Below are 10650 nucleotides of genomic sequence, written 5' to 3' on the forward strand. Positions count from 1 at the left end.
TTGCTTTGACACCCACCTTCTGGCTTCTTTTTATGCAACCCAACAGATCTGTGCAGAGACAAGTCTCCTTGTGCTCTAAAAGTAAGAGCTGCTTAGAGGCACTTTTTTCAAAACTTCCAGCTTTAAAGTCTTGTCAATATTATTCTTTATATTTCTCTTTATTTCACAGTTACCTATTAGAGTATTTATTAGAGAACAAAAACATTTGGCTTCATCTGTTTTCTGTTCCTCCACCTCTTCCTGTTTGTTACAGACATCATTAACACTAATCAAGAGCGTTGTCTTTATTTTCTGTTCACTGCAGTCTAATTGAGGGGTTGTTTCCCCTCCGAAGAAGTACTAACAACATGTCGTGAGAGTCTGATCTTTCTCCCCAAATACAGAGACGGTAGATGGCATTAAATGAATAGCTTTGTTGTGATGGCAACATATTTAAAAAAACAGGATTTGGTAACCACGCAAAAGATGTTTGTCTCCCAAACACTTTTAGCAGGAATGTCAAACTCCTCTTGCATCATGGGCTACATACAGCCCACCTTGATCTTTAGTGGGCTGGACCAGAGAAGCTTCTCAAATCTGCCAACACAACTAAATTGTAAGAAGTAAATGTGTGAAAATAACAGGAAAGGTTGTGGTATTTCACTGCCCAAAAAAGTGAAACTTTATATTATTTCATTATTTTTCTATTGCTTATTTACTTTGGTGTAGTATAAATGGCCATGGTGGAGGTCTTTATCTGTAGAAGAAGCTGTAAAACATGTAAATATACAGTTAAAAATCCAAAGATTTCCTTGAAATTTTCCAAAGCTGCCCAGTGGGGTCAGATTTGAGCTTTTTTTCAGCCAATTCTGGGTCCCAGGTCTATGTTTGACACCCCTGATTTATAGTCTGTGTTATTACTGATGGGTCTCCTGTGGTGAATGTTGACATAGTTGTCTTGAACAAAAGAAATTGTAATAAAAAGCATTATTTCTATACTTTTAAAAAAGACTGCATCATCAACACATTTCAGAAGCCTTTCCACTACCTCATTACATGAATTTCTTGTTTACCCATGTGCCTCTGTTATTTTACTGACTGGCCTAGATGGCTATGTTACCTCTTAAAAACAAAGTGCAGGAAACCTTTTGTGATAGACAGCAGACTTCCACAGGCTTTGGAAGGATAATGGCATGTCAAAGTGGTTTTGGGGCCACTGCCTGAGCACCCGGAGCCAAAATACGGAGAATGCAACAAACTTGTCCAGTTTATATGCAAAATACCCCCCTTGTGATCCAAACCCACCCTTGCCTCTCCCACTTATGTGGAGCTGAGCGTGGAGACCCCAACTGTCTCTGTCAGTTTGACTGTTGTACGTCTGCTGTGCAGTCTGACACGGAGACTGACTGGTTACCATGGAGTGGGTCATGGATGTGGGCTGGGGAGCAGTTTACCCAGTAGGCCCCCAGCTTCACTGAAAGGCGCCATGGTTAGGGTGTCAGATTATGAGAAGAAACTGAATCAAAATGTCACTTAAAACCTCAAAATTTGGCACTTCTAATTCTAAGAGGTTTTCTACTGATTAAACCTTTGCACAATGTCCTATGAGAGTATTTCTATTACTTTTGTGAAGATGTAAGATTAATATGCGAAGAAAGCCGAAATATTCCGCCAAATATAATACACTGGTCTAAAGCTATGATGTGGAAAAATAAAATAAAGCTTAGGAGTTGTAGAGAAAGGCGAAGGAAACGGGCAGAATAAAACAGCAAGTTCCAAAAAGTAAACATGTGCCTCGCGGAGGGGGAGGGAGCCAGTGCGTCATTACCAGCGAGCGTGTCGCCCCTCTTCCCTTTAAAATAGTTTTATGCGCCACGCCCACATTATGATTCCCGCTCAGCTGTTACTGTGGGTCGTCTTCAGTTTCCACATGGATCCATTCACGGATCTGCGGGCTTGAGCGTTTGGGAAGTCGCCGTGGGAGACTCGCCACTCCACGCGTCGCTCGGATCCGTCACCTCGTCTGTCAGTTTTGAACAACTTGTTGCGCAGCTGCTATTCCCAACCTCCTCTGTGGTCCATTGCTGCTGCTGCTGCTGCACACAGCGGCTGATCTTACTCAACCCCAAACGGCCGCTGTTTTTCTCTCTCTCCTGTGCTGCAGGTGAAGACGGATGAAGAAGTGATTTGATCTCAGCTCAGGCGACACAGAGATGAAGCTCGGTATCGCGGCCTCTTTGAGCGCCTTCACCATCTGGCGTGGGTTCTTGTGAAGTCTGGGAAGTCCTACGGTGGGTTTTTTTTTAAAGCGTCCCAGCTTTTAATATGATCAGTGAGACGGGGGATGCGAGTCATGAGCTGGACCCGTTGTCGCGGACTGGACTGGAGCCACAGCCTCCTCTGTCTGACTTTACTCCTGTGGACCAGAAGCATGAGTGGACTGGCTGACTTCTCAGGTAAGATGATGGTGATGTGGGTGGGTGGGGGATTACGGGGTGGTGGTGGTGGTCGTGCAGACAATGAGAACACGAAGTATTTCTGTTACAGCAGGTTGGGTATGAGCCCCACTGTTATATGGTGTGTAATAACAGCTGCCAGTGGGGTTGGGTGGCTGGGGTGTGTGTGTGGGGGGTGAACCTTCTGTTTGCCATTTTTATGTATGGTGTTATAGATAATGTGGCTGTACTCTTTCTCATTGCTAGTGTTCATGATACAGCAAGAAAGTCTGGATGGTATAATGTAACACATCTTAATTCTCTATTTTGTGTCTTCTTGCTGTATTGGTAAAGCTGACAAAATGACTGCGCAGCATTTCTTCTCATATTCTTGTGTTTTATCTGAACCATCTCCCCAGTGTTGGATTTATAAATGTATTTATCTTTGGATACACTGTGCACAGCTTCAGCTCAACACCTTGGAATCAGTAGTAATGTAATGTATAACCGTACAGCACAGGGCGGTTATGTTTGTTGAATGCCGGTTCGCCGAATATGCCACTTTGAAAAAAAAAAAAAAGACAGTGAGTGAGGCAAGACCACAGTGATTTTTTTTTTAAAGCAACCTGAGACACCTGCAAGAGCGCCAAAGAGGCCACGCAACCTGCTCCGCAGCTACTGATGCAGTAGATCCAAGAAAAAGAGTGTTTTATTTATGTAGCTAATAAATTACTACAGTTTAGTTTTTTTTAATTCAGTATGATTAGGTGAAATTCTGAATGTAATGTGTAAAATTAGCAAAGTCTCCCTTCTGTGCATGCATACATGTCTTCTGTCTAACAGACTACCTGTCCAGGATCATTACCAGCCACTCTGCCCACGCGTGTGATGGGCAACCTCTGCGGCTCCACTGTCCACGCCACTCCACCATCTCCATCCAGTCTGCCTTCTACGGGAGCAGCGAGATGCAGCTTTGCGGAGTAGCTCCACACCCTCCACACAATCACAGCTGCTCAGCTTTCACAGCCCTACAGGTGCATTTTATATGTGGGGTAAAGAGCTGTTTTCACTCTCACTGGGTCAGCTGTTACTTAGTGGCTGCTCGTCACTTTCACGCAGTCTGAAAATCGTCATGTCAACCAGTCGGTGCATAAGCTTGGCTCTTTGCATCTGATTTGGTTGTCCTTCCTTCACTGTGGATGGTGTTTGCTGACTGTCGTCCATGTTTATTGTGCAGAAGCTTTTGTCGGAGTGTCAGAGCCACAGAGACTGCCAGATGCCTGTCAATCACCTGCTATTTGGGAAGGACCCCTGCCCCGGCACTACCAAATACCTCCATGTGGACTACAAGTGTAAACCTAGTGAGTTCATCGGGTCAAATTTTGTTTCAGCACAAGTTTCCTCACACATTCTTAAGCGAATAGCTACACAGCCACACATAAAAATCCTCCCCACACCCAATTTCAGCCGTCAGTTTCCTACCACCATCAGACCCTCCTCCAAGTCGTCTTTACTCCTTTTTTCCCCCCCCCTCACTCAGCTGAACACAAAAGACATGTGGTGTGTGAAGGAGAAACCATGGTCCTGCGCTGTAAGCCCCCCAGGGCGCTGAACATCTATGCAGCTGTCTACGGGCGAAGGCTGGGTCACACCGACACCTGCCCCTCACACCTGACAAGACCACCCCCGTTTGGTGAGTTTCTAGCAGACGATTCCAGCAATGAAAGGTCTCAAGATGCACGAATAAGTTAAAGAGGACACAGTTTGTTTTACATTTAGAGTACAGCACTGTGAAAGTTTAAAAAGGGCGACATATTGCTTCTCAATAGAATTAAATAATTCATTGTATAATCTTGTGAAACTTCTGTGTGTGAGACCGTGATAAGGTGGCAGTTTGTGGAGGGATACTTATTTAATTGCTGCTGTTCCCAGACCTGGTTAAGCAGAAGAAAATGTTCTGATGTTATCATAAACAAATATCTATTCACATTTGTCTTGACATTTCCCATAGCATGAAAAAGCAGGTGCAGATAATAACATGAATAATGGAATAATACATTTGCTCATTGGAGTGTGTCCCAGCCATTGTTATCATTTCGTTCTTGGAACATTTCCTGGTGTGACATTCAAACTGTACGTGACTGATTTCACATTGTACAATGACAGGATACAGTTAGGTCTCTGGATGCTTTTGATTTTATTCAAATTTAACCACAACTATGTTAGTCCTGTGTCACATTGGTGACCTGTCCAGGGTGCACCCCGCCTCTTGCCCTACAATAGCTGAGATAGGCTCAAGCCCCTCCCACGACCCTGATATGGATAAGCGGAAGCCAATAGATGGATTAACTGTAGTTAATCCATGTTTCTTATTCAGTAACTCTTTTTGCAATTGACTCTTTCCCTGCAGAGTGTCTGAACCATGAGGCCGTACACTTGGTCTCCAAGTCCTGCTACAGCAAACAGAAGTGTGCTGTTCCCGTCAGCAACCAGACCTTTAGGGACCCATGCTTTCCAGGAACCAGGAAGTACCTCAGTGTGATCTATTCTTGTGGTAGGACCCTCTCTGTTTCCTCATTCACCTTAATTGCAATCCCTGTGATGAATTGAACATAGCTGTTTTAAAGTAGGAGCACGTACACAAAGGAAGGTTTTTGTTTTGGCCTCGTTCATTACGCGGTAGCTCCATCGGTGAACATTTCTAACTTCCTACTCTGGATTCTTATCAGCTGATCCCAGCCATCAGCTGTTCTTATCCCATCACACCCAAGAGCGCAATAGCAGGGGAAGATTGGACTGTGAGCAACTGATTTGTGAGTTGGAGTTGACATCCTGATAAACTTCCTGTGATTGGCACAAATGCCATCGAGGTCACATTCATGCATCGTAATTTGGAGCCTGGTGTTGAAAGAATTCTTCTGACTGGATGTGTTGGCTCCATATAGAGCAAAACAATGTGTGTTAGCCTTGAAGGGCGCTTATTATTAATACAATAGTAGGGAAAGTATTTTCGATCTGAATGTGTAACTCCATTGTTGGCTCAGTTTGGATGTGAGAAGTAGCTTGTTTAAAACGGTCTACTGAGCCACTGAGTCATTTTGTTCACAGCGATACAAAGACTTCTTCTGTCCTTTTCCCAATAGTACCGCAGAGTTTACTAAGGGTGGCAGACCCCAACATAGTAAGCCTCACCTCATCTCCTAGCGTGGGCACAGAAAAAGGTACAACAGCGTCATGCCGTCCACGCAGTTCCAAGATTTTATTGTGACTTCTTCACATCGTACTTGTAATCTTCACAATTTTCTCCTGCAGATCTGGAGGAGCCCTTTCCTAAAGGCTCAAGAAGGCCTGACAACTCAGGAGCGATGATGAGCAACTCTCTCCTGACATATGCTTACATCAAAGGTATTGACACACATGCGCTCATGAACTAACTCCCAATCCATGCTTTATCGCAACTCCCCCTCTTTGTTTCCTACACAGAGCATCCTGAAATGGCAGCTCTGCTGTTTACCTCCAGCGTGTGCGTTGGTCTCCTGCTCACCCTGCTGGCTGTATCTGTTCGAGTGACCTGCAGGGCACGCTGGGTCAGAGATCACAGACTTGCACCCAAGCCGGGAAGCCCTACTGTTAAGTATCAGGAAGATGACGAGGATGAGGATGACACAGATGAAGAAGAAGATGACCACGAGGGAACGGGAAGATCTTTGCTCTCAGCCACGGAAAGGAAGGCGATATACGGTTGGGAGGAAGTGACTTATGTGAGCGAAGCGGCCGAGCGGGCGGAGAGGATTGAGCGCAGAGAGATGATCATGCAGGAGATCTGGATGAACGCCTATCTGAATGGCAGCTCGTGTTAAATAACTCATGACCTGTGGATGCTACTCAGCATCTGGTGTTTTTTTCCCATCAGGTATACTGATCACCACCACAAGAAGCTCCTTTTTTAACATTGCAGTTTGTTGTGTTTTGCCATTTTTGCGAACAATATGCGAAGAAAAAGTTTTCAAAAGTTTCCATGATCAACAAAGTTTTATGTCTTTTGTATTTATACAGACTCACCACTAAATATAGCTTTAACATTTCAGGCTGAAACATTATTTATAAAAAAAACAACCCCAGCAAACAAACAAACAAAAAAGCATTCACCAACAACTTTATCAGGTTCACAGGCTAGTACCAGGTTGGTCCCCTTTTTGCATTTAAAACGTCATTAATTCTTCAGCACAGATGCTGACATTTTGATCCATATTTGGTTCATATTGACATGATAGCATCACACAGTCACTACAGATTTGTCAGCTCCATATCCATGTGGAATCTTCGTTCCACGACATCTATTGGACTAATATCCCGTGACTAGGGAGGTCATTTGAGTGCTGTAAACTCACTGTCAAGTTCAAGATCCAGTGTGAGATGACTTGAGCTTTGTGGCACGGCTCGTTAAGCAGCCATGGGAAGATGGGTACACTGTGGTCATACAGGGACGGACATGGTCAGCTACAATATTTGCACCAGCCGTGCCAAGGAAATATTCCTCACATCATTACACCATCACTGTTAATACAATGCATGATGGATTTATACTTTAAAGATGTTTACACCAAATTCTCACCTTCAATCCAAACGTCACAGCTGACCGTGATTTTACAGTCTTTACAGTCCAATTTCGGTGACCCTGTGTGAATTGTAACCTCAGTTTCGTGCTCGTAGCTGACAGGAGCAGCAGTGTGGCCCTCTCCTTCAAAGATGCTTATTTGAGCTACTGTTTCCTATCAGCTGGAAGAAGTCTGGCTATTCATTACTTGCTGTCATGTGAGTGACTGATTAGATATTTGCATCTCTTGAACAGGTGTAGCTAATTAAGCGGCCAGAGGGTGTATTACTGCACTAATTCCTGATCAAGCAGTCTCATAGCGGCTGTGTTTGTGATATAAACCGAAGAACATGTCAGGGAACAGATCCTGTAATCTAAAGAGATCACTAAACTAAGAAATACAAATGCATGTAAAGACCATTTGATGTATTACAAAAACAAGAATCAGGAGGAGGGGGATAACATTCCAAGGAAAAATAACTAATGTTCAAGTGTAAGGTATTCCCTGAGACTAGTGATAATTTTATGACAGATATTTCCTTATCGCCTATTAGATATTCTTTGATTGGATCATCCACTGCGGACTTAATACAAAGCAAGTGACAGCACCTTTGGTGATGAGGTTTATATAATCTTCTAGAGTAAAGCTTTGACCAATCAAAAAAGAAAAAACTTTAAGAGAATTTCAGACTTTTTGGAGGCATTTTGTGAAACTTGATAGAACTCTCTGGATAACTGCTTCGTCTCCGTCAAAAGTTCAAGGGGATGACAACTCAGTCTGAACTCTACACCTTTCTCAGTCCTGCTGGGATGACCTGAACTGTGTGGAAACTTCCTGACTGCGAGCAACTTTCACAGGCGTTTGTTTGTCTCATTACCGAGAAGACAAAGAGAGGAAAGGTGTAGCATCCTTGTCCTTGCACTCCCAGGGATGTAAAACTACTGATATTGATCAATTTTTGTGTTCACGTGATCAAAATATAAAACACAGAATAAACTTTATTTTTTTCGTACAGACTCAATAAAAAACAACATGGTGAAACTGATAAAGGAACACTGGGAGCAAATTTATATTTAAATAAATCAAACAGCAGCCTCAGTTTCACATTATGTCAGGATCTGAACTTCAGGACGGTTACAGAGGAGGAGAAACTCCAAGATATAAGAGCACACAGGCTGAATCATTAGTACTATCTGGATGATGTCACATGAGACCAAGAGGAAGCTCATTTTAAGATTTTGAAAAGGCAACTTGTCCAGCTGAATACAGAGCTGTTGAACTCCAGATCACAGAAGTGGCTCCGAGTTGGGTTTGTAGAGTGTTGCTGGTCTTCATCTCGGCCCCCATTTGATATTAGTGAGACCCTGAAACTGTCTTTTGAGGGCCTGCCTGTCTGACCACTCTGAGTCCAGGTAGCGATCATCATCCGCCTCCTCCAGTTTCTAAAAATGTGACAAAGAAAAGATTAGAATGTTTGTTCAAAGCCAAATGTTTATAACATGTGACACATTTCCTCACCTTGAGCTCTTCCTGCCTTCTGTAATAGTGCATCATCATCTGTTTCTGCTGGTCATCGGTGATTACAGGTTCTCTCGCTGGCGCCCCCTGTCCTTTCTAAAGTGAATAGTAAAAGGGTTTAAAAAAAACCCTCAAAAACATATGATGAAGGTCACGGGCCTCAAACATACTTTAGATTGAAATGGCTCTCACCTTTTGGATTTTAACCACTAGCTTTGTCTTTTCATTTCTGCCAATGTAGTCCTGCAGTTTTTTGCCCCTCTGCATCTCTTTGGCAGCCCACCACAGCTGGCATTCGTCGTCTGTGATCACCTGCAGAGACGCCTGAGATGAAGAGAAAAGTAGCAGAAACAGTTGAGAGAGGGCGAAGGCAATTTCATGAGCTTCAAATTAATTTAAAAATAAGACACCTTTTTAAAATAACACCTCCAATGATCATACCATAAATGGAAGATAAAAATTCCTAATTTTATGTGGCCATCAGCCTCCATTTCAGCTGTTTCACCTGTGTTTCTGAAAGGTCTTCCTTGTCCTCTAATTCCATCCTGATTGGGTCGTGAGGAGGCAGCCCCATGGGGTACACGATCATGACCGCCCCCCTTAGCTGATCCAGTGCTTCCTTTATCATTTCCACAGTGACACAAACATTGGCTTGAACTTGTTTCTGCATGATAAAGAGAATGACGTAATTTGTTTGTGACGCCCTTTTTGAACAAAGCAAAAAGTAACGATCAACCGTTAAAGCAAATAACTCACTTTGGAGATGAGCGCCGTTGCAGCCTCCACCGTTCTCATCAGCACCTCTTTCATTTTATCATTAGGCGCTAGTAGAAGGCAAAGGGATGGTTTAAACATGCATTCTTGCAAATAAAAAGGATTGCTTGCAAAATTGTCATCTTTGTAAAGGAAATTTGTGTAGTATTATCTACAGCTGTTACGTGCTATCAGATATCATTTCATATAATTGCACAAAGTCAGGAAACCAGGCTTTAACTACAGAGCTATATTAAATCATGCAAACCCAAACGGATGTTACAGTCTCACCTTGTCCATTCCTCCTCCCAATCTCATCCTTTCTAAACACAGAGCCTCCACTGGGGATGCACTTTTCTCCCCATTCATCCCTCAGGTTTAGCTCCTCAATCTGCTCCTCTGTCAGCCCCTGCATGTTGGGTGGCAGTGAGATGCCATGGTCTGCAAGCTCGGGAATCTCTGAGGGCACACAGAGGAACAAGCAGATCTTTGTCAGAGGCCCACTTACAGGGTTGAATTATGCTATTTGGGGAACTCAGAGACACGAAACTGGTCAAAATAGAGTGCACCAGCACTGATGTTAAGTTTCAACAGTAGTGAGGTGCAGGTTTGAGTCGTGGCAGCACCGAGGGTGTGTTTTCACCTGAACATAGTCTCTCCACTTTGAGCCTTCCGTTGTAAATGGCAGTAATTTGCTGGATCAGAGTTTCCAGAGGGGTGTCCACGGTGGTGTTAAAAAGAAAAAGGCTTTCGTCTCCACGCTTCACGTGAAGTTGCACCATTTCGCTAAGCAACACCTGCTTACCCCACCTTCCTGAAAGATAGGTTTGAAAGAGAAGAAAGTTGGGGCCTGAATGAAACTTGAACACCACCAACCACTTTCCCTCAGTAGGACAACAGTGCGTAACCATAGCGACAGCCGTGCCTGTCGCGGATGCTTCCAGAACACACGTAGCTAACGTTAGCTCTATGGAAGCTAACTGTTATGGCTGCTCACAGTGACACAGTGATACTGTCTGTTGTTATTTTCTCACAGTGACCTACAGCGGTGACACGTACCTATGCAGTAAAACGTGAAGCACTGTGTTCGGTCCCTCCAGTTTAACTTGCGCTCACACTAAACAGCTCACACTGTTTACAACCGGTGGCATTACTTCCCAATTACGATTGGTCAGCCCGGCTGCTTTCTTCGACTGTAATTTGGAGGACACTTCGTGCTATAAAAGCTGTGACACTGCCCCCTAATGGAGCACAGCGGCAACACTGTGCTCCATTTTCACTGTGCAAAGAGAAACCGGCTAGAAGCGCTCACCTTGTTTGCCATGCTCGTCACGTTAAAATCCTTTAATTTCCTCGTTACTCATGAT

The 10650-nt window shown here is 43.8% G+C and overlaps 2 protein-coding genes across 5 annotated transcripts; one reads left to right on the forward strand and one right to left on the reverse strand.

Annotated features, from left to right (window-relative positions):
• Positions 1–39: 39 nt before the first annotated feature.
• On the forward strand, positions 40–6444 carry eva1c (eva-1 homolog C (C. elegans)). 2 transcript variants are annotated; one of them, XM_026182356.1, is made up of 9 exons: positions 40–81; positions 2144–2435; positions 3258–3448; positions 3652–3775; positions 3955–4107; positions 4825–4968; positions 5558–5635; positions 5727–5819; positions 5898–6444. In XM_026182356.1, the coding sequence occupies exons 2-9, from the start codon at positions 2324–2326 to the stop codon at positions 6272–6274; spliced, it is 1272 nt and encodes a 423-aa protein (XP_026038141.1). In that variant the 5' UTR covers positions 40–81; positions 2144–2323; the 3' UTR covers positions 6275–6444. The 2 variants fall into 2 exon arrangements, with proteins under 2 accessions (XP_026038141.1, XP_026038140.1); XM_026182355.1 differs by lacking the exon at positions 40–81 and adding an exon at positions 1861–2004.
• A 1613-nt stretch (positions 6445–8057) lies between these two features.
• Positions 8058–10488, reverse strand: cfap298 (cilia and flagella associated protein 298). Of its 3 annotated transcripts, XM_026182358.1 has the most exons (8): positions 10343–10488; positions 9927–10097; positions 9575–9742; positions 9287–9354; positions 9036–9194; positions 8723–8854; positions 8531–8626; positions 8058–8454 (listed from the first exon to the last, which is right to left on the reverse strand). In XM_026182358.1, the coding sequence occupies exons 2-8, from the start codon at positions 10063–10065 to the stop codon at positions 8344–8346; spliced, it is 873 nt and encodes a 290-aa protein (XP_026038143.1). In that variant the 5' UTR covers positions 10066–10097; positions 10343–10488; the 3' UTR covers positions 8058–8343. The 3 variants fall into 3 exon arrangements, with proteins under 3 accessions (XP_026038143.1, XP_026038142.1, XP_026038144.1); XM_026182357.1 differs by lacking the exon at positions 10343–10488 and having other exon boundaries at positions 9927–10201; XM_026182359.1 differs by lacking the exons at positions 9287–9354; positions 9927–10097; positions 10343–10488 and having other exon boundaries at positions 9575–9652.
• Between the last annotated feature and the right edge of the window lie 162 nt (positions 10489–10650).

Source organism: Astatotilapia calliptera, chromosome 10, assembly GCF_900246225.1.
Source record: "Astatotilapia calliptera chromosome 10, fAstCal1.2, whole genome shotgun sequence".
NCBI lineage: Eukaryota > Metazoa > Chordata > Actinopteri > Cichliformes > Cichlidae > Astatotilapia > Astatotilapia calliptera.

Coding starts and splice junctions, on each gene's coding strand:
- cfap298 (XM_026182357.1), bottom strand. CDS start 10,194: ATGGTTACGCACTGTTGTCCTACTGAGGGAAAGTGGTTGGTGGTGTTC. Junction 9,195..9,286: donor CAACGGCGCTCATCTCCAAA/GTGAGTTATTTG, acceptor TTTATCATGCAG/AAACAAGTTCAAGCCAATGT. Junction 8,455..8,530: donor GAAGGCAGGAAGAGCTCAAG/GTGAGGAAATGT, acceptor TCACATTTTTAG/AAACTGGAGGAGGCGGATGA.
- eva1c (XM_026182356.1), top strand. CDS start 2,324: ATGCGAGTCATGAGCTGGACCCGTTGTCGCGGACTGGACTGGAGCCAC. Junction 4,108..4,824: donor GACAAGACCACCCCCGTTTG/GTGAGTTTCTAG, acceptor CTTTCCCTGCAG/AGTGTCTGAACCATGAGGCC. Junction 5,636..5,726: donor TAGCGTGGGCACAGAAAAAG/GTACAACAGCGT, acceptor TTTCTCCTGCAG/ATCTGGAGGAGCCCTTTCCT.